The sequence below is a fragment of the Crassostrea angulata genome, chromosome 3 (assembly GCF_025612915.1).
Source record: "Crassostrea angulata isolate pt1a10 chromosome 3, ASM2561291v2, whole genome shotgun sequence".
NCBI lineage: Eukaryota > Metazoa > Mollusca > Bivalvia > Ostreida > Ostreidae > Magallana > Magallana angulata.
Window position 1 is genome coordinate 33,574,727 of NC_069113.1, and position 25,654 is coordinate 33,600,380.

At 31.5% G+C, this 25,654-nt stretch overlaps 2 protein-coding genes across 6 annotated transcripts; both read right to left on the reverse strand.

The window, feature by feature from the left end:
* Window positions 1-2,324: 2,324 nt before the first annotated feature.
* Window positions 2,325-14,728, reverse strand: LOC128178964 (uncharacterized). 4 transcript variants are annotated; one of them, XM_052846408.1, is made up of 8 exons: window positions 12,837-14,178; window positions 12,547-12,633; window positions 12,135-12,409; window positions 8,723-8,950; window positions 8,016-8,057; window positions 5,072-5,131; window positions 3,869-3,919; window positions 2,325-3,682 (listed from the first exon to the last, which is right to left on the reverse strand). In XM_052846408.1, the coding sequence occupies exons 3-8, from the start codon at window positions 12,403-12,405 to the stop codon at window positions 3,540-3,542; spliced, it is 795 nt and encodes a 264-aa protein (XP_052702368.1). In that variant the 5' UTR covers window positions 12,406-12,409; window positions 12,547-12,633; window positions 12,837-14,178; the 3' UTR covers window positions 2,325-3,539. The 4 variants fall into 4 exon arrangements, with proteins under 4 accessions (XP_052702368.1, XP_052702369.1, XP_052702366.1 ...); XM_052846409.1 differs by lacking the exon at window positions 12,837-14,178 and adding an exon at window positions 7,610-7,621 and having other exon boundaries at window positions 12,547-12,787; XM_052846406.1 differs by lacking the exons at window positions 12,547-12,633; window positions 12,837-14,178 and adding an exon at window positions 14,647-14,728.
* Window positions 14,729-17,352: 2,624 nt separating this feature from the next.
* On the reverse strand, window positions 17,353-25,416 carry LOC128177926 (uncharacterized). 2 transcript variants are annotated; one of them, XM_052844845.1, is made up of 7 exons: window positions 25,277-25,416; window positions 22,193-22,458; window positions 21,389-21,631; window positions 21,155-21,202; window positions 20,107-20,166; window positions 19,696-19,746; window positions 17,353-18,867 (listed from the first exon to the last, which is right to left on the reverse strand). In XM_052844845.1, exons 2-7 carry the CDS (start codon window positions 22,452-22,454, stop codon window positions 18,737-18,739), a joined length of 795 nt encoding a protein of 264 aa, XP_052700805.1. In that variant the 5' UTR covers window positions 22,455-22,458; window positions 25,277-25,416; the 3' UTR covers window positions 17,353-18,736. The 2 variants fall into 2 exon arrangements, with proteins under 2 accessions (XP_052700805.1, XP_052700806.1); XM_052844846.1 differs by lacking the exon at window positions 17,353-18,867 and adding an exon at window positions 19,202-19,322.
* Between the last annotated feature and the right edge of the window lie 238 nt (window positions 25,417-25,654).

Consider the following 25,654-nt stretch of genomic DNA (forward strand, 5'->3'; position numbering starts at 1 on the left):
GGCAAATAAAAAACAAAATGTTAAAATGGGCACTCTTTTATCCGGAGAGAGAGAGAGAGAGAGAGAGAGAGAGAGAGAGAGAGAGATTTTTTTAGGTCAGCTGAGTTATTCAGGTGATCCTATTTCGTCCGTCGTGCATTGTCCAACTGCTGTCCGACCGTAGTGCGTTAATTTTGACTACCTCTTTGAAACTTTTTTTTTGGGGGGGGGGGGGGGGTGTCTGTCATTATATAAATGGTTCTGTACGTAAAGATGTGACATATCTAAAAACTTTGAATATAGATTTACATTCTTTTTCTACTGTTCTCACTACTGTTAAATAATTTTTTCCCAAAATAGTTAATACAGTTATAAGATAGTGCATGTGTATGTACATATGTGTATTAAACACTATATGAATTAAATTATTAGCATGGATTTTATTTATTTTAACATGCATTTACAGTTACTGCAGATATAACACCACATGAACACAGACAGGGTACTTAAAGGTTAAATGACGAAATTCAACCCTTTAACAATTAATTTACAGTGTATGTGCGTTTTTCTTTAGCATTTTTCTTTGAACTGCATCCTAGTTATTTATATAATATAAGAAAAAGCGAAAATATTACCATTGGAAACAAATTTTGAATTCTATAACACTCTATAAGAAAATATTTCAATACAGTAATTTTAAAATTTTCATACAAAATCTTAACACACATTGATTATAATTTGCATTATGCTTTCCTGTAGAACTTTATCAACTACTTACCGTTCCTATTGAAACTAAACTGTTTTTGTAAAAAAAAAAAACAAAACAAAAAACAAAACAAAAAAAAACACAAAAAAAAACAAAAACAACCCAACAAAACCTAGCCCCCTTAGTTTTTATGGATCCGCATATGGATCTTGGCTGCTTTCTATAACCATAGGATAATGTGGCTATTCATGATTACAATGTAGCTCACCTGAACTTAAGCTTCAAATTAGCTTTTTTGATCACTTCTGTTCGTCCGTCTGTAACCTTTTCCCATTTTAGACTTCTGTCCCAGGAACACCGGGTCAATACCAACTAAACTTAGTCTAGCACAAACATCTTTAATTAATAAACAAATTTATTTTTTAATTGTAGTATCCCCATACCTAAGACAGTTTTTCACTTAGTCAATTTTATTTTAAAAATATTTTGAAACAATCGTCACCTTTTAAAGAAAATGTGCATACACGACTTTATCGTTTTGTTAGCAAACAATACATTGTATTTAGTGTTTTGCAACTTAATTACTGAGCGCGTATTAAGTAGAAATAATAAGCTTATCAATCACTTATCGAGCCATTTTTGTTTTGAACAAGTGTTTAATACTACAATTACTAAGTTTTGAGATGAAGTAACACTGCCGTAGTTATTGTTTTTTCCGGGCATTGGACTTTTAATGGATTATCAGACTAAGTAGGTGTAAGCTAGCATCTCTTCCGATTTTTTTCAGCATGTAGTACCCACATACTATAAAAATGATAACACGTTCGGTTTATTATAATTAGTAGATACGTTTATTGTGTAAAGCTATTATGTTAAAGAAATACATTAAAAAAATTGCAAGTAAAAAAAGAATTATCACAAAGTAGTAGAACATTGATATCAGTACAACTGTGATTAAATCTACATAAAGAATTCAAAACGTGATGTTGAGCTTAACTTTTTGGTAGGTGTGACACGATCTTGGATTAACTTATATACTGTACGTGTGTACATGGAATATTCGCCCCCGTTTTATTTTCGCCCCTTTTCACCTTCGTTGCCAGCGAGCGGAATTTAAGACTTGGCGAATTCCAAGGTCTCATATTATCTTTCTTTAAACACAACTGTGTCTGGGCGAATTCAAGTCGGGGCGAAACTGTTCGCAGGTGTAGCAGGGCGAAAATTACACGGGGCGAAATAACCTTGTATACAGTAAATATCGAAAAGAAACACGGAGAGCACCAAACATTGGAATTGATAACCCGTGTCATCATTATGAAAGGAACTGTCAAACATATTGCAACATTCACTTTTGTAAATATATAAATAAAAAAAAAATCATTAAAAATTCCATCAACAATTTAAATATTATTTTGATAGAATTATGATGATGTTAATGAAACATAATTTTACCATTTCTTACCATTCAGTGAAAGTTTTAATGCCATGGTGAATATTTGCATTGACGTTTTGAGGCTGACATTAAAAAAACCCCACATCCAAAGTAGTAATTTAAAATGGATGCAACTGAACCTTAAACTTATTTTCGAAGACCGATTATTGAATTATTGTCATATACAGATTTAGATTACGTACATTACGATTCCCAATAATCTAAATTTTTGGAAGGGACAGTATAAACTTAGAATACATATTAGCACATGAAGGTATGTCGTTCAATATAATAATAGGGATTTGTTAGGAATATTTAGAGAATAAATAAAAGTTCATTAAAAGATGACAGCATCACAAACTCTAAGCACTCAAGGACTTAACGTCTATTAACAGTATTATATCTGTTACCGACAGGATACCGATCATGATGAAATTGTTGAAAATACTGTAGTCAAAGTAAGTACTGTAGTCAAATAATGGGTAAGTAAGCATAGAAATGGCCATCACCATAATCAAGATTTGTTTTCTGTAGCAATTCACTTAAAAATGCCGTCCATACAAAATATCATTTATAAACAATTCAATGTAAAACTTATACCGTAATATTAAAAAAGGACATAATCACATATAATAAATAATATATGAATAAAAGCAGGAAATCACATGTAGCTGGCGGGGGTATAAAAAGCTGAAAAATCATGAAAAATGGGCGAAATATGAAAAGGTCAAAATCTCAGAAAAACCGCTATGTAGAAAATTTTCCACGTTCTGACCAAGAGCGTACAAGGCCTGACAAATCCACCCGTACCCAGGATTTTGAAATGGCGTACATGTATGAAATATAAAAAATCTTTACATTTGAAAGTGTGCATTAGTACACGTATAATATAAAACTGCATTCTCTGACGAATAAATAATATACATTAATACATGTACTTGGTACCTATCTTCTTTGTTTTATTTTTTTGCTTTCTAAACATTACAGCAGGATCTCATATCTGTGATAGCGCTATTTTAATTTATCCGACATTGTGTCTTGACTCCGTGCAGCTGTATTTGGAAACCTATACCTGTCGTGTATATACCTCATGTACCTGTCGTGTTTATAGAACGAAGGCACAATATTGACTTCCATCGTAAAATTTATACTAAAAACAATACATACTAGCCAAAAATTAATATTCTAACTTAAATTGAAATTCTTTCGTCTTCATTGACCCGAGTGGGGGATATAAAACGCCTTGTACGCCCCTGTTCTTTATTATTGGCATTATAAGGAGTGAATTTAAGGTATTTATGCTGAATTGGGACAGAAAATTCTTATCACAGATTTCCAAAGACATCTCTTGGCTTCAGAGAACTGTCAATCGCAACATCTCGGGCTTTTCCAGCAGAGCTCGGAAAAACATTGAGAAGTTTTTTAATCATCGGTGGTGTTGCTGGCATCCATGCTGACGTCCAACGTTACACATGGCCCTTGGCATTTTGGGTCTCCTTTGTCAAAGGAGCTGCTAGGCGCCTCAGTGTGATCATGCTTATCTTGATCTTTAAGGAAAGTAGTATCTAAAATTATTCAAAATATTCATTATTATTTTACAAAGAAATCTACGATATACAATTTAGATGTTTTGTACAAGATATTAGTATCTCGATGTTTGCATTATATTTGTACATAAACATAGCTACACGGATCAAAATTCCAAACCTATAACTCTTATTAATGCTTTCTTGTATGCATGCTTAATTTACCTGCAGAGGGAGCTTGACTGTTATCCTGAGATTCTATTGCCTCCCGTCTCACTGTTGATGAATATTAGTTTGATATTGTTCATAAAACAAGAGGCACAATAGCCATCGCTCACCTGAGCAACAATAACAATAACTCTGAACAATTCAACTTCAAAAAAAACAAAATGTCGTGATAATTTAGTATATCTTTTAAAAAGAGCTTGACATTTTCTGCACGTATTCTTTTGTTAAAACATCAAACCCCTTTTGTTGTTTCAGTTTTTGAGTCTTCACTAACTGAGGTTGCTTTCACACGTTTCAGACTTAATGCCTTTTTAAAGATTTTTAACTATTTATTTTTAAGAAAAAAATCAACCCCCAATTGTGGTATCCCCCCTACCCCTGCAGATCATGATTTAATAAAACCTGAATCTACACTACCCGAGGATGATTTGTATCTATTTATTCCTATGTAAAAATTTAACTCCCATTGGGTTTTCATCCTTACCCCAAGGATTATGATTTGAACAAACTGGAGTCTACACGATCTAATGATGGTTTTACACAAGTTTCAGCTTTCCTGGCCAAATGGTTTTCATAAAGAAGATTTCAAAAAGATTTTTATTCAATAATTCCTAGTAAAACTTAAACCCAAATTGTAGTCCCACCCTCCCTCTAAGATCATGATTTGAATAAACTTAAATTTACACTACCTTGAGTGCTTCCACACAAGTTTCAGCTTTTTGTACAAATAGTATGTGGATAGAAGATTTTTAATAAAAAAATGTCAACAAATTTTCAAAAATTCGAAATGATTTCCCCTTTAAATAGAGAGCGTAGCTTTTCAGTTATACAAACTTGGATTCCAAATATATATGGTTATTTTGTTAGGTTAAATTTGACCCAGTAGTTATGGAGGAGGGAGTGAAAATTCTTTATTCTTTATTCACTCAAGACCAGTTCACCGGTATATGAGGTTCAACATCAGTAAATACAAATTAAAAAAGGCTCAGGTGAGCTAAACATAATTCTGTAAAAATGGCACTTTTTGATTTTAATAATCCAAAATTTCAGGTTTAGAAATTAAGTCTTCAACTTCTTTAATGAAATATATAGATGTATTGAGTGTTACTGTTTGCAATATCGTATCTCTCCTTAACTAAATTGTTTTTGTTTTGCTTTTTTTTGGGGGGGGGGGGTGGGGTGGGGGTGGGGGAGACTTACGAATCTCGGAATTCACGCTTTGAATGCCACTGTCAAGTTGATGCTGCTTTGTACTTGATCCTGAAATTAATAATTTTGTTCATGTTTTAATTGATTGGTGGATATATTTTTTTTTTATAAAACTAATTAAGCTGCTAGGTCCTTTTTTTTTTAGCTATTAGAGTATCAACTAATTTTCAAATACAAACTAATTGCATATAAATATTAACAAGGCGGAAAATAACGCGTTACCCATTTATGTAAAGATTGACTTGTGAACTTTGTATATCATTTTAGCATTCAAATATCGCATAAATGATCAGGAAAACTACTTTAATGTATATTGTTTTACACATACATAATAAATCCACCGTTTAGCGTAAAAAGATGAAAAATGAAATAAAATCTGAAAGCAGCTTTAAAACATATTACAAAATCCAATATTTAAGTACATTTAAAGATATTTTCAAAAAACATGATTCTGTTGACATTTATATGATTTGTAAATAAATGACATATATATGTTATTTAGCCACTTTTCCATATACTCATTAGATGACTGAATCGCTTCTGGTCATTTTGTGTTTGGTTTACAAGAAAAGGTTCAAATTCATAGCACAACTTATCACAATATGTGGGCATCGTGCCAATTTATGTAAGCAATGAGCAAACTAATCTTTAAAAAAAATAGGAAGCTTATGATATTTATTGTTAGTTACAGAGAGAACGTTAGAAATTTTACGCAAGGGTCGTCAGGGTTTTTATCCATACGAAATAAAGATTCGCAGCCTTACAACACTTGAGTTTAAGTCGAATGGAAAATGACGTAACGGATACTATATAAATAACAGAAAAATAACAGTTTTATCAAAGTTGTTAGGAAATCAGATTAGTAGAACCATGCTGAGAAATTAATCATTCTGGGATCAATCGCTTTATTTGTGTATCCAAATAGCTAGGGAAAATAACCTCATAAATAGAACTATTAATACTATACCAGTGCCGACTTGGTATTTTAGCATGCACACGTCTAATGTGCATGATAGACCATTGCCTAAAGAGCCCCAAAATCATAGTTTTTCCCATAGGAAAAACAATATTCATATACTAGGATATTTAGAATTTCCTACCTGAATTAAAAAAAAAACCCTTTAAATTCTTTTAATTCAGGTAGGTATTGAACAACATTCTAGCAGGATTCTAAAATTTAATATGGAATCTTAATTTCCTGCGAAAACTGTTGGGATTGAATTTCTGTCGGAAATACTTTTATCCGATAGGAATATAATTCCTGTAGAATTTTTAGATAATCCTGCAGGATTTAAATAGAAATACTCCCATGGAAATAATCATTTTTCCATAGGATATTAATTTTTAAAGTAATACTCAGTATATTTCATTTGTCAAGAAACAATACATAGGGATTTTTACGAACCTGCATAATAAGCAGATGCAAAAAATTCCACCCTGGCATTGGCCTAATTACATGTACCTGGCTCAGTGTTTTTGATTTGTTTTCAGTATAATTATTTTGTTTTCATACATATATAATTTTACTTGATGTTATCTCACGCAAGCGCGGAAACATTGATGGGATTTGAATGCTGTAGGTGATCATTTGTTAATTTTTTTATATTCTGTGTTTAAATTTTTTATATAATTTATTAAAGGTCAAATTTCGCATTTTTTAAAAAATATGAATTTCAGATAAAAGTTGAAAAAATAGGGAAGGGAGGTCAAGCCCACCCCTTTCCTGATTCAACGTCTCTGTTTTAGTCACCATGTATGTTTTCATTGCTAAAATGAAGATATGATGTGTCAGAAGGACACTTTCATAAATTATTCATATAGACGTACAGTTGTCAACTCTGTCTAGTCTGTTCATGGTTTACAAATTAATATACAGTATATGGTTTACTACCTATATGTCGGAGGTATAAAAATTTAAGTAAGGTAAAAAACGCGACTCGGTGCATATTTATTGGTTCATGAAACCAGAGTTGTCTGATCCTGAGTATCTACCCGATACATGATGAACTCGTTTTACACTTTCCACGATGATGTTAATTAGTGAACCCGCGTTCTTGGTTACCCTATTTTGGAAAGTTCTTTCCAATGGACACATTTTCTTTATTCAACATTTATCAAATCTTTAATTTTTATTTTAAAAACTATAATCTAAATAAATTCCCGCTATTTATATTCATTATTCCTGTAATTATTCAATATAACTTCAATTCAAGAATGTTTTCATGCAAACTCCCAATGAATTAGATCCGCCACCTTCCTCTCATATTTGATATTTCGGACTGATTCATCGAAAATGAAAGGAAGTTTAAAATTAATTTCAGGAAAATTACTTGTCAGGTAAAATTAAATCATTTTTTATGGACATCATCTTACACGTGTTGAACTACCAAAAATGTGAACAGTAACTCTGGAACAGGTGTTTCGTAGTTTATTTGCGAAATGAATTTATCTATAAGTAAATATGTTATATCTTGAATGTTTATATTATAAAGAGGCATACGAAGCTATAGAAAATATATTTTTACTTACTGTCCTTGTACTCTGGTATATATAGAAATAATGACACAAAGATACAGGAGATCATGTTACATTAAATAACGAGCTATAAAACGTCCGTATATTTAAGGGGGGGAAAAATAACCTTATAAAACATAAAAATGTACTTGACTGAATATCTTCCTTGAAACTCAAATCATTTCTTTTTTTACGTATATATCACGAGAAAAATTTTTCGAGAAATTTACGTGATGCAAAATTGAATTTCAATTCTATAAATATAAAGGCAACTTTATTTTAGAAAAAAAATTAATAATTATTATTTACTTTATGAAAGGAAATGTAATCTATCCTGGCTATCAAATGGTTTATAGCATATAATCTGTAAAATACAGGTATACGATACACTATATTGTGTGTAGTTTTATTCTCTACTTACTTCCCCTGGCGCCAGCTCTCATTGTCACATGTCCACATGCGCCTGTTTATCAACAAGAAAGAAGAGAAATAATACTATTACACTGATTGATAACAGACCTGGTATTAAAAACCACATTTTCCCCCATCATATTTTCAAATATCAGACCCCAATGAAAGAACTTGTTAGATGAATAATGATTTTATTTCAAATAATTTATTATCTTGAACTCTGATAATCCTCAACTTAGGTTCGATTGAAATTTGAGGGAAAATTACTTAACGGTATTATTTCCCGACTTAAATTAAGCTGAATACATACACCATTTTTTGTTGCCAAATATTTACATTTTCCATTGCCTTTGCCTGTGATAACACTACGTATCGACTTTATACTATATAACCCATAACTTCAAATGACGCAAAATTGAGGCGCCAGCTGGGTTTGCTTAATGGCTTAAAATTATATAAATACATGTATAAGTATTAAGGAATCATTCTTTGAATATTTGAGGTGACAATTTTGGTCGAGGCGTGATCAAATCTATCATAAAGCCCTTCGGGCTTTATTGGATTTGATCACGCCCGACCAAAATTATCACATCATAATACTATCATAATACTATTATAAAGCCTTTCAGGCTTTATTGATTTGATCACGCCCCGACCACCTCATAATATTCAAACAATAATTCCTTATTCTTTAAATAATTTCTGATGAGTACATACAATGACAGGAGCATTTGTCCTGGAATTGATCATTGAGCCTCTTTAACTCTTCAGTAAGTCCCTGACATTCTTGGAGGAGACTCTCCTTACACTTTTCACATGGTCTTCCGTCTTCATTTTTGAAAGTTAGGTCATCTAGATGGTCGTTGTATTCACGGAGGAATTTTCGCGTCTTTGACATGACCTCTTTGATGCACGTGCTATCTTGGTCTATGGGGTCTATATTCTCTATAAAATGTATAATAATTTACAACGTTTAGTTGGTTTTGGTTTTTGTGTGTCTGTAATTTGAGATTTGGTAATGTTTAAATAAAAAGATACTAGATGATATCCCGCGCAAGAGAGGTAATTAACACTTTACACTTTAAAAGGGCATAGTCGCGATTTTGGTCAAAAATTATTTTTTTTTTCAATTTTAATGTTCACAATGCTTTAGTAAGGTATTTTAATAGGCAACCAAAATTTGAGTGTCATTCGTTGAGTTATGAAAACAGAAAAATAGAATTTGCCCCAAATCGTGACCATGCCCCTTTAACATGATACAATGCTCAATATGTTGACTCATGTTTTTTGTTCATTTTTGTATGTGCTGTGTCCGAATTTTTTCGTAATTGCTTTCGTGACACATTTATCAAAATTGAAAACTGCATGGCTTGATATATAGAAAGACGGGCAGAAATGAAAATTCAAACTGAAATGAATGATATATACCTGTACTTGACCTTAATTAATTTTATTAATTGTAGCTGTCTAGAAAAAAAATCACAAACGTTCTTATTTAATTTCAAACCAGTGAGATATTTAGTGCGTCGTATTTTGTATATTTTTATCACTGTCCCAAATAGGAATTTCAGATAAAAGACTGTTTCGAAAAAAAACCCCTATACATCATTTATCGATAAAGACGTAGAACACAATCTATTAATTGCTGACAAATTAATATCTTAGGTTTATTCCTAATCTGTCGTGGTTTAAAAATGTATGAAAATTAAAAAAAGGCCAGTGTTTACATATTCATTTGCACATTTTCAACCAAAGTTGTCAGAGCCAAAGTATCCGCCAGTTGGTTTATTCGCCCTACACTTTCCGCCAAGATGTTAACCCCCGGATACCCCGTTCTGGAAAAATCTGTCATTTAAAACTTAAATCGGATGTTCTATTTTATTTAACAAGTTTTTTGTATCCAAGGTATCTGCCCGCGGTGCATGATGAACTCGCTCTACACTTTCTACGATGGTGTTAATTAGTCAACCCGCGTTCTGAGTTACCCAGAACTGGAAAGTTCTATCCGATTCTCCCACAAGAGGTCGTGCTTCGCAAGCGAATGAGTTCTACCCATCACAACCAAAATCGCGCATTCAAGAAACAAATTGCCTTTTTTTATTTATGCAACATTCGTCAAATCCTAACACATATGTGTAAGTTGGTTCCCAGTATATTTATTCACTCTTTACGTAAGCTATCAATATGATTTCATTGCAAGTCTATATTTTGATGCAAACGAAAACTGACTCGGATCTGCCAAAGTTTGTCCACCACCGTACTCTCATTTTCTTATTTCGGGCTGGTTTACCGAAAATGAAAGTAGGTTTTAAATTAATTTTAAATAACATAATATGTATTACTTATAAGTTAAAAGTCACTTGTAGCTTACGGACATCATATCACACGTGTTGAAATTCTAAAGATGTAAGCAGCTCTGGGCCAGGAATTTTATAGTTTATTGATATAATGTCTGAATTTATAAGTATAGATTTTGTTCGATTTCTTATTAGTAATTGCTTAAGCTTCTTAGTTGTCATCTAAACTTTATTTCAAAATCAACAATTTGTCAGGATGTTAACATATCATAAATTCATAAAATCATGAATGGCTCACCTATAAATGATCTCCCCTATAAAGAGGATGTGGCCCTTCATTTAAGCAAACCTTAATACTAGTATCTCTCGCACCTTATCATGCCCTGTGTCAAGATTGGTTGAAATTGGCCCAGCAGTTCTTGAGTAGAGGGTGAAAATGTGAATAGTTTATGACAACAACGACGACGACGACAGACAACATACAAATGTTGATCAAAAAACTCACTTGAGCCTTCGTCTAAAGTGAGTTAAAATTTGTAAACAAAATATGGCTAACTAAACACAAAAGATGCTTAATCAAAGTTTTTTTTTATGTATATCGATATTCTTCTCATGTGATGGTATAACCGAACAGATTCCGGTGCCAAATGGCAAAAGTGTTACATGTCAGTATAGCATGTACCGAGAAGTTGTTGCTAAAAATGCTAAACGATGCACTGTGTCAGGATTTAGGCATGTTCGTCTAATTCTTGACAACTAAACGAATGTAATTTAAGTCCAATGCTTTTTCATTTTTTCTGGCCGATTGGTTTGTTGTAAATGTTGTATTTACTGCAACCCATTAAATTCAAAATTTACAACATGACACAAGTGTTAGTTTTCTGGACATTTCGTTGTCATGAAGAAGGCTTTTCTCTCATTTTATTCATTTTCATGTTAAAATTCAACCAACACATAAGTTTCAGCTTTTCTGGCTTAATTGATTTTGAGAAGATCTACTATGATTTTTTAAAATTTATTCATCCATATGTTAAAAATCAACCTCTTTTTGCCCCATACTACTCCCAGGGATCATTTCATGGTTTTGGAGACTAAAGAAATTTTTTGAAAAATGTTGACGCGTTTTCAAATATTTCAAATTATTTCCTTTTGGAAAAGGACCTGTGCCTTCATCTTAACGACCTTAAATACCCTTCATTCAAGGATGCTTTAATCCAAGTTTAGTGAAGTTGACCCAGTGATTCTGTAAAAGAAGTTGAAAATTTATAGACAGACGGACAGACAGACGGACGGACGCCGAACTAAACGTGATCAGAAAAGCTCACATTCATTTTCAGCTCTGGTGAGTTAAATTTGAATAGACGTTTTGAATTATTCGTTCAAGTATTAACATAATATACATGTATATTTTTATCATCTAAGTATCTTGTTTCCTGCTTCTTCAAAAATATTGTTTACACTGCTACTCATAAAGGGAATCCCGATATTATCAATTTATCTGCGTGTGCATATATGCTTTCCTCGAACACCAAAAAACTACTTAAAAATGTACTATTAGCGGTGTATAATTCAATATCTCAAAATTATTAATATCTAAATGCCTATAATAATTTATAAACACAGTGTTAGTACACAATGTGAAATCTTTAAAGACTGACTGCGTGATTTACAGTGTATTTCGTGATCCATCAAATTTTTTGATTAAATATTCCACCGACGCGGGTTTTTTTTTTGTAACCATCCCTTGCCTTTAAACCCACATGAACCAGAAAAAAATCATTAAAATATTTACACAAGCAAGCATTATTTATTTTGTCATATATTTCATTTACCGTTTGAAGGTGTGGGACAGCACCATTTTGGAATTTGTGAAAAGGCAATTCTATTCTTCTTATAGTGCTTGATAAATCGATCACATTCATTATGCAGCTCCCTTGCTTCGTTGAGTACATGTATCTGGTCCTCACAGCTTTCGCTCACATCTTTGTGAGTGCTATCTAATATGGCGTCTTTCAAGTCATTATTGTATTTGCGTAAAAACACTCTACAATGGGAAATACCTTTTCTGAGCCATCCAACCGTGAACTGCCTAAATTCTGTCATGATTCTGTAAAACAAATTCTTTTTTAAAATACTTATTGCAACAACAGCGCCATCATATTAAACAACAACACAAACCCCATAGAAAGATAATTCATATTTCTTTCGCGCCTCAATCTACACAGCTTCTTTCATTCATCTTACTGTTTGATCACTTCAGTAATATTATCAACTTGTTGTCCTTAAAAAGAGACTGCATAGATCCTTATTATTGGTCGGGGCTGATACAGGCTGTGATATGGAAACAGGGTATCTATTATTATTATCATTTATTGAATAAAATCTTACCTAATAGATTAAACCCACTTGAAACATAAAATCATGCATGCAAAATTTGTCTTCATAAGGTAAATCATTTTGCTTAAGGCGTAATTAAATGCTTTAACTAAATAATAGATACTAGTTAAAGGAAGTAAATTAATAAAGTTCTTTACTTATAAATATTTTATGGCCAAAATTATCCTATTAGTTTTTTACGGCACATCTGATGGGCAGCGTATTGATTATCCATCTCCCCAATGACGTCCATTTATCTATATCAGAATTGTCAATGATTAAAATACAATTATGTTAAGTTTACAGTCAATTTAAAGTTCTAAGAATACAAAATTTGGTCATAAAAATAGATAAAACAGATTACAATGTTTTATAGAAATTGAAAACTGTATAAAAAAAAACCCACAAAAAAACCCAGATAGGCTTGCATAAGTTGATAAGTAAGAATTATTTATTTCAGCGACATATGTTTTATAAACAAATATAGATACATATATATTATATAATAACTTAATGAATAACCACCCAGTCAATCGGACCTATGTATCACTTTATAAACATGAATATACAATATGTACAAATAATATTAAGTTTACGCGTTGTTATTTTTAAATAGGATAGACTGTCTGCACATGAAAGCTGAATATACAAATTTTGCAGTCTGACTAGGAAAGTTAGATAAGAGAAAACCAATGCAGTCTGAGTCTGATTGTTAAGTAATCGATTATTAAAGTCAATACTAGTAAAGAATTTGGTGCTAATTTTTGAATAAGATGTACAATGTAATGAAAAATGAAATTCGTCTTCTATTGCTTCTACAGAACATATAATACATAGCCTATCGTTTACTTCCTCCCCACTAAATCCTCCTGTTTCTATTCTAATAGGTAGAACACCACACCTTAATTGTGCAACTATTGTGCAACTAAATCTGTGAGGTTTGGGTATGTCCATTATAATATATTAAAAAAAAATTAAAATCACTTTTAAAAGACCTGTAAGTTCTGAGTTTTGAAACACTTTGTAGTTCATTGTGCCAGTCATTCACAAATCTCTTTTGAAGTTTGATCTCGACTAAGTTTAAGTTACTGACCTTCCGATTTAAAAAAAAACAACATGTTGACATATCGATAGATTGGAATAAAAGTTTAACATGGTGTGACCGGTTTTGGTAATTTGATTTTTCTTAGTCCAACATGAAAACTAATTTTGTAAGTCTTTCATCACTCATAGTCTGTCATCACTCATAGTAACGAGATGATTCCACAATCGTAGCATGTTAAGTTGATGGCGATTGATGCTTGCCATTACCAACAAAGCTTTGTTCTTCTCATGTTTTTATTATTGACACCAAAAGCATGCATGATTAAGGGTAACCTTAACTTATTTTTTAATGTTTCTTAAAACAGCAAAGTATCTTTTAATTGTTACATGTATATTTAAACAGTGTACAATTTTTGTGCTTCATGCATGTATGCAGGTAACAAGCATTACAGGAAATATTATAACCCGCGATAGCGGATAAATAAAAAAAAATCTGCGGTGCTAGCTGCCTTCATAGACATAGACTTATGTACCAAAAGAAATAATTTACATCTACCTTTGAATCACTAAATTAATTATCCATAAAAAGTGAGTAAAATTACGTTGATTATAAATATATTATTTTGTCGATTAAAAGGTTACAAAGAAGGAACCGCCAATTTTTATGTGAAGGTTGTTATGATAACACTAGTCTACTTAGCAGTTTGAGGTTAGTCCGGCAAGTTCGTGGGGTTTGTTTTTACAGTTTTTACAGTTTAGCTTTAGGTTAGATTGTTTATGAAATTATTCACGCTTATAAGCAGCAAAATTATAAAAAAGACAGCTATGATCGATACTAAGATTGTTAATTATAGCTATTTGAATTAAGCTAACATTTGCACCTTTAACAGTTTAGTTTTTTTTTGAAGATACGTATATTCTTACGCCAACAGCTTGGTCGTACTTTGAACTGCGTAGTTTTCTGTCTAATCATGCATGTATGAATTACATGTACTATCAATTTCCTTAAGAAATAGAGGGGAAGAAGATACGTAATGGATATTAAAGATAACATCATGAATATACCTGTTGAATAAGTCAATGATAAACCGAAAGTTAAACATGATTCTATATTTATATGCAATAGCAAGTCAAACGATCGTGGATCTGATAGGTAATTTGTTAAATAACCAGCCTCTTAATATTTTATTGCATAGCATTATATATATATATATATATATATATATATATATATATATATATATATATATATATATATATATATATATATATATATGCGCTGATTTTTTATTGTGCTGAATACTTAATCTTCGTGCAAAATAAGAAGAAAATAATAAGGAACCCTATTTCATTAGATGTGTATACTTATATGAACAGAAACAGTTCAAAAATTCATACCTGCGCTCTATATTTCCAATAGCAAAATATGGAGAGAAAAATCACAATATTTAAATCTGCTTGCGGAAGTAAGCTTAATATAGTGACGTCATAGATGAACAGCTGTTAAAAAATGATGACTTTTATAAAGATTTATGTGAAAGACATACTTTGTATAATGTTTAATGATGATTTGATTTTAATACCATACTATATTCAAAATTTGGGTAAAATAGGGGCATTTGACCATATCAAATGTAGTACTTTATTTTCATGGCGACACGCAAGGAAGCTTAGATCTAAATACAGGTAACCGTAAAGGTATTTTTGTATACATTGTATACACTAAAACATATATTCAACGTTATTAAATTATTTGTCTTAAAGTAAGCATACCTTTAATTGATTTAAACGTCCTTTAAATACAAAAATACGTTCATGTTGATGAACAACATATTTATAGTTGGAGGATTAAGTATTGTATGATTTCCTTGATCCCCGGATCATGTGACCAACGATATATATATCTGTATTTTGCCTTAATATGTGATAGCAATGTATTAATAACCATAAACTAAAAATATTTTAGGCACACTGAGGCACATGAAAAAAGGGACAAGTTGATACATTTTTGCCCACTTCTTAAATACTTAAAATTGACCATAATGATTCTGATTACGATTACTTTTTTCATTTGTAAAAAGATCTAACTTGTGCACGTACAGAAGAATCGAGTTAGATAAAACATTTTGAAAAGGGAAGATAATCAAGTGTTGCCCGACCTTGCCCTTTCTACAATCCCCTCTTTCCAAATGATTTTACTATTAGACGTTATTGGTAAAGATTATGGAAGAGGGCTTCCCTTGGCTCGATGAGCTTTACATTCCCCTTCCCAAGATATTTTTTCATATAGCTTAAAATGATTCTTTTTGTGCGAATGAAGAAATAAGAAATTATCCGTTTGGTATTATGAGGTAATCAAATATTGTCGGAGATATTAACCTTATTACTTATTTTTGTATTATTCCTTAATATGTTTTACGGTGCGACTGTTGGTGTGAGCGCAGCAGGAACTACATATATATACCCAAAGACTTGGCTACCAGAACAGTCCTTTTTTGATAGTAAAATCTTTAAACGATAATTGCTTTGAAGTATTAATATTAATTTTTTCACCCGTTTCATTAAATTTGTGTTTTTAAAGATTTTGTTTATTTTTGTATGTAAAATATAAGTTGTATGCATGTGTTTCCTTATTTTAGGTGTGCAATTACACCCAATTTTTCGAATGCACATAAAATCCTCTGGTGCGCTGTCTGCTGTATCCAAATTTTCATGTCAATAATTCTTTTTCACTTTATAATTCATCGATGGACAGCTAGATATCCTTTGTAGAACTTGTACACTTCTTTAAAACCGTAAAATTTGGATCCGTTCCATTTACAAATTTAAAAGCTGTAAATCGGAAGCCCAGGGGTCGTATGCATAAAAATTCTAAGAATTTAAGATTTGTTGCACAACCTTCTTGCTATCATACACATATGCTTAGATTTAAGAATATGCTTAGCATATGCTAAAGAGTTGAGAAGTTTTATGCAACATATTTAGCAATATGCTTAGTCAAATTTCAATCTGCTAAGTACAAATTCTGTACTTAAGAATATGCTTAAGCACTGAAGAATTTTTATGCATACAACCCCGGACCTTGGCGATTACAAAGTTTAAATTTGTTCCTTTTCGAACTGACTTATTTTTGCTGATTACTATTTAATTAATGGTAAATAAATAGAAAAAATAAATCCCTATCGACAAAGTTATGTTAAATCAGAATGCAATGTTTATGATATCTAAAACAATTGACATTTCTTATCCGAGGACTAAGTACACCATCAGCAATACTGGTATTTAGCTAGATGGGATTTCATATCAAATTTTTGATTTACCCTGATAGAGATCTCATATCTTTTACACATATGATTCTGTGATGAAAATGGTTTTGACAATTTACTTTTCTGCAAAAAATACTTTTCTTTAATAGGAAATATAATTCCTACCTATGATTTTTTTTTAAGAACCTATATGATTTTCAATATTTCCTGATGGAAAATTTTTCTCAAATGAGAATTATTTTTAAAGGTATACGTAAGTGTTGCGCCAGTCAGGTGAGACACACTTTAAGTGGTATGGAACACTTCTATATTGTGACGTACTTCCGATCAAAATAAATAATGAGATCAAGTATAATTTCTTTCCGGAATATATTACGTACATGTAACAACACATTCTTAATACAATACTTTTTATGTCTACTCTGTAAAGTTATGTTTGAAGAGAAATATCAACATAAATAACGAAACGAAATATATAAATATTCACGAAATAAATAGTATAAACAATTTCACATAAAATGTAAAACTATTTGTAAAATGCAAATTCATTAACATTCTAACTTTTTTTCTCAAGCAAAGCCCAATTTAAATAAAAAGATATTGTGATACATATGTACATGTACATGTAGGTCTGCAGATCTGAACAATGAAGATTTGGCTACGCAGTGCATGTAATACATACACGAATCAATTATAGCTATGGTATTTTTGCGATGTTTTATGATGATAAAACACCCGTAATATACCCAGCGATTTAAAAAGTATATAAAAAAATGATAATAAAACTCATGAATGACACTTTGTTGTTCATTCAATACATTTTTCCAAATGTACTTTCAAAGTTTTAACATTGTGAAGATTTGCATTTGACTGACCCTCAGAACCCAAGATTTCACAAAAAAATATAATACAGCTGAATTAGAATTGGAAAAAATCCCGAGTAGGAGGAGTTTGAGGGACCATACTGCACCTAGACTTTTACCTTTTAAGAGACTACGTCACAAAATGGTGATTTAGATTTTTTGTTAAAATGTTTGTATCAATCGCTTAAGATGAATATCGCAATAGTTCAGTGGTTAAAGCAGCGGTCTTGTGAAATGCAGTTAAGGAGTTCGAATCCGCCTGAGGCTTGTTCATTTTTATAGAATTAAATTTTTAAAAATATAATTTCTTTATCAAAAATTGCAATTTTTTCGCCCATTTGACTCGAGTACCTCTTATCCATCATGATATTTATCATAATCAAGTAGTTTTCAACTGATTTTAGAGACTATTTCAAGGTGTAGTGAGCCACCTTAATGGAAATACTTTACTACTAATATGTACAATTTAAAGAGTTTAAGTGAGCATGACAATGGCCATCACCATTATGAACTTTGATTTAAAATTTGATGACACACAGAAATGATGTGCATAAAAAATGGATGTTTTAAAAAGAAAATTGTTTCTAAACATTCTACAACAAATATAGTAGGAATATACAGAACGAAATTATGACTTTTAATTAATCACAGACAATCCTCAACATTAATAAAAAAGTATTTATAATACATGTAACATTTATACCAAACTGACTAAAAAATCTAAATAAACAACAAGCGAAAATTAAAAATTTGTCAATCACATAATCAATTATTCGTAAATATGTTCAATATATGGAAGGAAACATTTATATGGAAATATACAAACAAAACAATGTATCGAGAATTTCTGCAGTATACGGATGGAAATCAATCCCCAAAAGTGTTCTATGCATCGGTGTTGTCATTAATGCTGACGTCCAGCGTTGCGCATGGCCCTTTGACGTCTCCTTTGTAACAAGAGCTGCTAGGCGCCTCAGTGTGAGTATCTATGTTCAGATCCTTGGGGTAAGTTGTATCTAAAAATAAGTTACCGTCTTCTTACTATGATAATCTTCAAAGTACATTAGAAATGCATATTTTCTCTTAGAGGGTATTTAACGATAATCTAATTCAATATGTGGAATATTAGACTTTTAATTGATCAATTTCAATTTATTTTATATTACATTTCAAATGTTTTGCGTACTCCTGCCACTCAATACACCTATAACATCTATATGTGTCAATGTTTGAAAAATTTAATAGCACTGAACATTTGGAAGAAGTAAGAGGCATAATGTATTCATTATACTATGAACCTTAAAGTATATACATATGTAAATAGATTCTTTGATTTATTAAATAAGATAAGGTAAAAATGACAATTGATCTAGTCAAAAGATCATGCAAAATGTTGTCCGATTAATGCATTTTAAAATGACATTTAATTACCATATCTCTTCCATCCAAGTACACTTAGCACTGACATATACTGACATGTTTAAATGGATAAAAACTTACTTAAACATGGAAGTAGGCACAAAAATAAAAATACAGTATGAAAACACAGGTATATGATGAATACATAAAATGTTAGCATTTTAACATTTCGAGTTAACGCATATAAAATAAACTGTTTGAATTCAAAATAATTATTGCAATAATAGCAACTGCAGGCAGTAACAAGATTCTTTTAGCCTAGCTTTAAGACCATACAACGATGACAAATGCAATTTGTCATCGTCTTGATTTCAATCAATTAATTTATATTGAAAAGTAATATCGATATCTTATATGATTTTACATGAAACTTTAAGGCTCTGTCACATTAACTACGTGACTGCGTCAAAAACGTCTAAATTTACCTGCAGAAGCAGTTTGATTGTCATCCATGGATTCTGTTGGCTCCTTTCCCACTGTTTAGAAAAAAAAGATTTGGTGTTAGTTTTATATACAAATTACTAGAATATTAAAGCTTCTGTAGTAGAGACGCTTGCTGTTATTTTGACATTTTGTTATTCCAACGTTTCACTATTTTAGATAGTGTCTTCTTAGCACGTAAATTACAACATATCTGTAAAAATTAAAAGTACTTTGTAATTATTTCTTTCCATTTATCTGTACATCTATATTTAAAAATTAAATCTATTACATTTGACGAAAACGTCCTGGAACTAATTCATTTTTTATTGACATACTAATATATCAATTATACCAGTAAAAACCTCTCCCCCTAGTTTGTCTGTCTGTCTGTCTGAAGAATTTGAGATACCTACGTATTTCTGAATTAACGCTATGATAGCCGCTATCGTGTTGGTTCTGCTTCATTTTTGATCCTGAAAAAAAATTAAGGATTTAAGCTTCAAAATTTGCTAAATTGATCAAAGTATGGATTAAAGAAAAAAGAATATTTTCATTGGCTGGGTTATTTGATAGGTTGAATTTAAGTTCAAGGTGTCGTCAATACAAACAGAATCATTCGGTACAACATTGCATCTTTAAAAAACGCAATTGTGTCAAATTTATCTAAGCAGCAAGTAAGTTTAGGAAACGAGCACTGTTCGTTGTTAGTTACAAAGAATTACAAAGAAATGAGATAGTAAGAAACATTACGAATTGGTGGTCAATCTCTATTCCAAAACGTAAGATTAAACATTGCATTCAATGTAGAAATTATCTTTATATTAAAGACGTGTTTTTCAAAGTTGTAATTTTCAATAAAAACTTAGAATAACTCATGCAGAAATAATGAATTTTCATTATCGGATGTCTATAATAAAGTACTTTGAGGAAATAGAGAGGAAATATATAAATCCCACTTACTTTTATTGTACCCTGTTATAGACAATTCATTCAGTATTTATTTTTTGGCATGGTCATTGTCCATAATTTTAATTTATGATTAAATATTTCAAACGTAACAATATTTGTGACATATTATTACATAACTTGAAAAAAATTCAAACAGAAATATCCAATTACAGGGTTATTTTCGCCCCGAGTAATTTTCGCCTTTCTACACTTGCAAACAGTTTCGCCCCGTATTGATTTCGCCCAGACAGTTGTATTTAAGAGAGATAATATGAGACTTTAGAATTCACCCAGTCTTATATTCACCCACTGACAACGAAGGCAAAAGGGGCGAAAATAAAACGGGGGCGAATATTTCCTTGTACATGTATACAGTAATTCATTTAACTAAATGAAAAGTATTCGTATAAAGACACTGCAAATCTTAATAATTAATTACTACTGACTAAGATATATTTACACTGTGCATTGAATATTTGTGTATAAGTGTAACTTTTGTCTCTTTCTACTCACTTCCTTTAGCCCCATTCCTCATCGCCACATTAGCACATTCGAAACCATCTGTTTATTACAAGGGAAAGAGATTCTTAAAGTCAAACAATAAAATTCCTGCTGGTAATTACCAGTACAGTACTTAAAAGACATGAACATATAACTGTCGTTATTATATGTTTGTTGAATGCATTTGATAGCTAGTAAATTGAAATATTTTATTACTGAACTTGATATTTCAAAAAATGTCCTTACAATCGCAGGGGAATTTGTTCTTCATACTGCTTTCCTGGAACTGGTCTTTTGCCTTCTGTAACTCTTTGACCAGTGCCTGGCATTCTCGTAGGATACTCTCTTTACACTTCTTACATGGTCTTCCATCTGCATCCTTCAAACCTAGATCATCGAGATGATCGTTGTATTGACGTATGCGTTTCCGAGTTCTCGACATGACCTCTTTTATACACGTGTTGTCATGGGAAGCATAACCAATGTCCTCTGGAAAGACAATTATTTCAATTTTCAAATAATAAAAAAAACTCTGCATTTTTATCATTCCTGTACATGTACTTTAGTGTACATGTATACACTTCCTGTGCATAGTAGTGGTGTATATTGCATTCGGTTACGTTTTGAATTATCCAATAGAAAAACAGTCAGCGTGACTGTATTTCTTTTGGATACAAACACTTTTGGATATAAACACAACAATAGCTTGTTCCTTTTGATACTTTTTTGCAACTATTATGAAATATATTATAATTTTTTTTTTACAATATAAGACAATATATATATATATTTACATTATCCAGTGTCTTTGCCTGTGATAACACTACGTTTGAATATTATGAGGTGATAATTTCGGTCGGGGCGTGATCAAATCTATCATAAAGCCCTTCGGGCTTTATTGGATCTGATCACGCCCCGACCAAAATTATCACCTCATAATACTCAAAGAATGATTCCTTATATATATATATAAATATATATATATATATATAAATTTGTTTCCTTTGATACAGATGTATAATTTCAAGATGCAAATTTTATCAAATTTACCTTTTGAACAGGTAAAGCAGCAAACCTTTGCGATCTGGGATGGAGACATTTCATCCTTATTATAGTGATCTATCAACCGACAACATTCACCATTCAGCTCACTCGCTTCTTTAAGTATCGTCTTTTCACAGTCTTTGCAAGGCACATCATCATAAATGGATCCCAACTGTGCGTCTTTGATTTTATTATTAAATTCACGTATTCTCACCCTACAGTTGGGAATGCTTTCTCTGGGCTCGTCAATCGTTTTAACGTCTGCCATGAATCTAAAAAACGAATATCAGTTTTACAGGGTTTTTAAACAACACTAAAATTGTGATTTCATATTCTTATCATTCATTCTAATCTTCAAGTTTGTAACCAAAAGGACTAAATATTGCACAGGAGAACTTGTTCTCTGATGTATTCCAATAAATTGAATATCCATTGGCCACTATGACTTGGCACTGATATTTTTGTAAAAAAATCTTCTAAATGCATGAGGATAAAGATGAATGGACAAACAACGAAGAAGTAGTGGAGGTGCAAACATTCTTTTAACTTGGAGCCACAACGGACGGGAACGGAGGGACGGAAAGGAGATATAAAGAAAAGACTAGGAGCGCCTTTTCATCCTTTTTTTTTATCCATTTCATTTCAACCTGTGGGAATCGGCTCATTTAATACAGCACTAAAACCAAACTGAGAGTACTCGGCACAAATGCCATATCTGTGTTACTGTATTGCTCTGAGCTCTGAAGAACCACCGAGAAAAATGAGGAGAAGCTTGATAAATTCCATCGAAAATGTCTGGAGAAACTACACCGGCCACACAAGATATCTAATCAACAACTATATAAAACAACAGCAACGGTCCCACTATCAAGAACAATCCAAGAGAGGCGTTGGTTATGGGTAGCCATGTTCTCCGAATGGACAACAGTTCGAATTTAACATCTGAACTGCGCTGAGCTGGGCTTTTGAAGGAAAGAAAAGGGGGAAGAAGTCCAAAAAGCACCTAGAGGCGCACAATGGAGAAAGAGATAGAACTGGGGTGTCACTGTTAGAGAGAGACGCAGGTTGTTGCACGGGGCCGTCATTAGTGGCGTCTTTTGTTGCACGGCTTCATGTGTCCTCCGAGGCACGAAAATGTAAGTAAGTAAGTAAGTGAGACCACTATTTTCAAAGCGGGGAGCATGAGATTCTCACAGTATAGGTCTTGTAAATTAAAGGTTTGTTTCTCTGTTATTGGTATTTAAAAATTTCTTTTCCATTATATTACATTTGTCCATTATTAACTACCAAACATTAAAAGAAAAAGAAAATAAAATTAAGAGAATTCATCTCTGGACTGTCTGATGTTAACTTGTTGCAAAATAAAAAAAAGATTATCTTTCAGTTTTTTTCACTTTTGACATATAGAATGACCCTAATAGAAACACAACTAACAAAAATAAAATAAACACAGTGCATGCTCACATTTTGGCGTCCGGCGAAAAATACTTACTGTAGTTATCCTTTTCTTGATGAAAATGGGTTTTAACGAATGCAATAATTTAAAAAATAATAAAATTCATAATGAACTGTTTTTATATTCTGTCACAGTTACGTTTTATTGTAATACAGTAAATAAAATTCATAGTAAAATGTTTGTATACTCTGTAACCGCAACTTTACAAGAAAAGCATATAGATGTAATATTGAAAAAAACCCAAAAAACCCTGACATATATTGTAATACAGCACTAAAACACCACTGTATTGCATTATGGTTTGTAAGCAAGATATGTACAATGATACTGTCATATTGTAAATTCTGTTTTCACACTCATCCAGTATATTCATCTTTAGTTAATGAATGGTACATTTTTCACGGTGAATATAAACATGATATCGCTTGCATTTCAATTCGCTATCATACATTTACTTAAACACCTAGAAATGTATACGTAAATACTTCAACAATTTCGAGTTCTGTTATTCAAATTCATTATTGGTGTCAATGATTATGTCATAAATGGTGGATTATGTGAAACTTCTTATCGGAACACCAGCTAGCATCGCTGAAAGTGTTAATAAATCTCCCTGTTTTAATTTTTTTCCCACTGAAAAACGACCTGTAATGTCTGAGACCTTGCGGTTTTTTTCTTCCAAAACTAGATGTCACACTACAATGCACAATCGCACATAAATGTTTATCGATACCTATTTCTTAAATAACGCACCCATACGTGGTCCCTGTTTTGGATCGCCTTTGTAAAGAGATTTAAATTAATCGAAGTATCAATATTATATGCTGCTCGATCTCAATACTTTATAGCGTGGAACTATATAGGACACACAAGGAGCATGGTCACGATTTTCGTCAAATTTTATTTTTCTATCTCTATTTTTTACGATGCTTTTAAAAGAAATTAATTTCTGAAGATCGATCAAAATTTGAGTGCTAGTCGTAGAGTTATTAACAAGACATAAAGCTCTCAATTATTTGTCATGTAAACAAGGCTTGTGTTCTGATTTTTGTTTACATTGGTTTAATATCATAATACCGGTTAAAGTTTCGGGCTTTTTTTTCAAGCTTATTTCTCTCCTAATCCGTTTTAAGCATAAATAAATAGTTCCAAGCGTTTATCACATTCATTTTAGTTCTAAAACTGAAATTTTCAATTCAACATTTAAAGCGTAAACAAAAATATGACGTAAGCTTTGTGTACATGACAGAGAATTGTGAGCTCTCTATCTCGCTTATAATAGGAGGACTGAAACCCAAATTTCGGTTGACTATTAGAAATGCCTTACTAAAGCATTGTAAACATTAAAACGGAAAAGGTACTTTTGACCAAATCATGTCCATGCCCATTTAATAGAATGCCACTAAAGAAAAAACGACTAATTTTTTAAAAAAAAATACCATAACTAACGGTATTTAAACCTGAAACTATATCAAAATTGAATATATTTTATAATAACAACGAAAGTATTATTTATCATCTCTACCGAATCAGGAAGTTTAAGAGAGTCAGGTGTTTATTTACTTCCTCTAAGGAAACGTAGGAAGAAAATTTACAAAAATAAGTGTTTTAAAATCATTTTACATTAAACATACCGATAGTTGATTAACAGTACCCATAAAAACAATTAGTAGAGTTCTTGAAGGATTCCCTAGCTCGATCTAGTCAATAGATGAGAAATAATCACAACGTTGTTGTACAGGTACTTCCCTATCATACGTTTATGGTTCATGCAAAGGTCACATGACTATTAATACATTTTTTTGTTCAAAACGAAAGTTATGTAATTATGTAATTTCATTTTATTGTGAATCATTTTGCCTCTAGATATCAGATTTTATTTAAGTGAAAAATAAATGTCATTCTGTGACAAAGTCGTTTCTTGTGAGTTGTACATGTATGTATTAATTTTGTTAAATTAAAGTTTTGAAATTCAAAGAATTCAAATTTATTAATAACAATCTACGAAACTT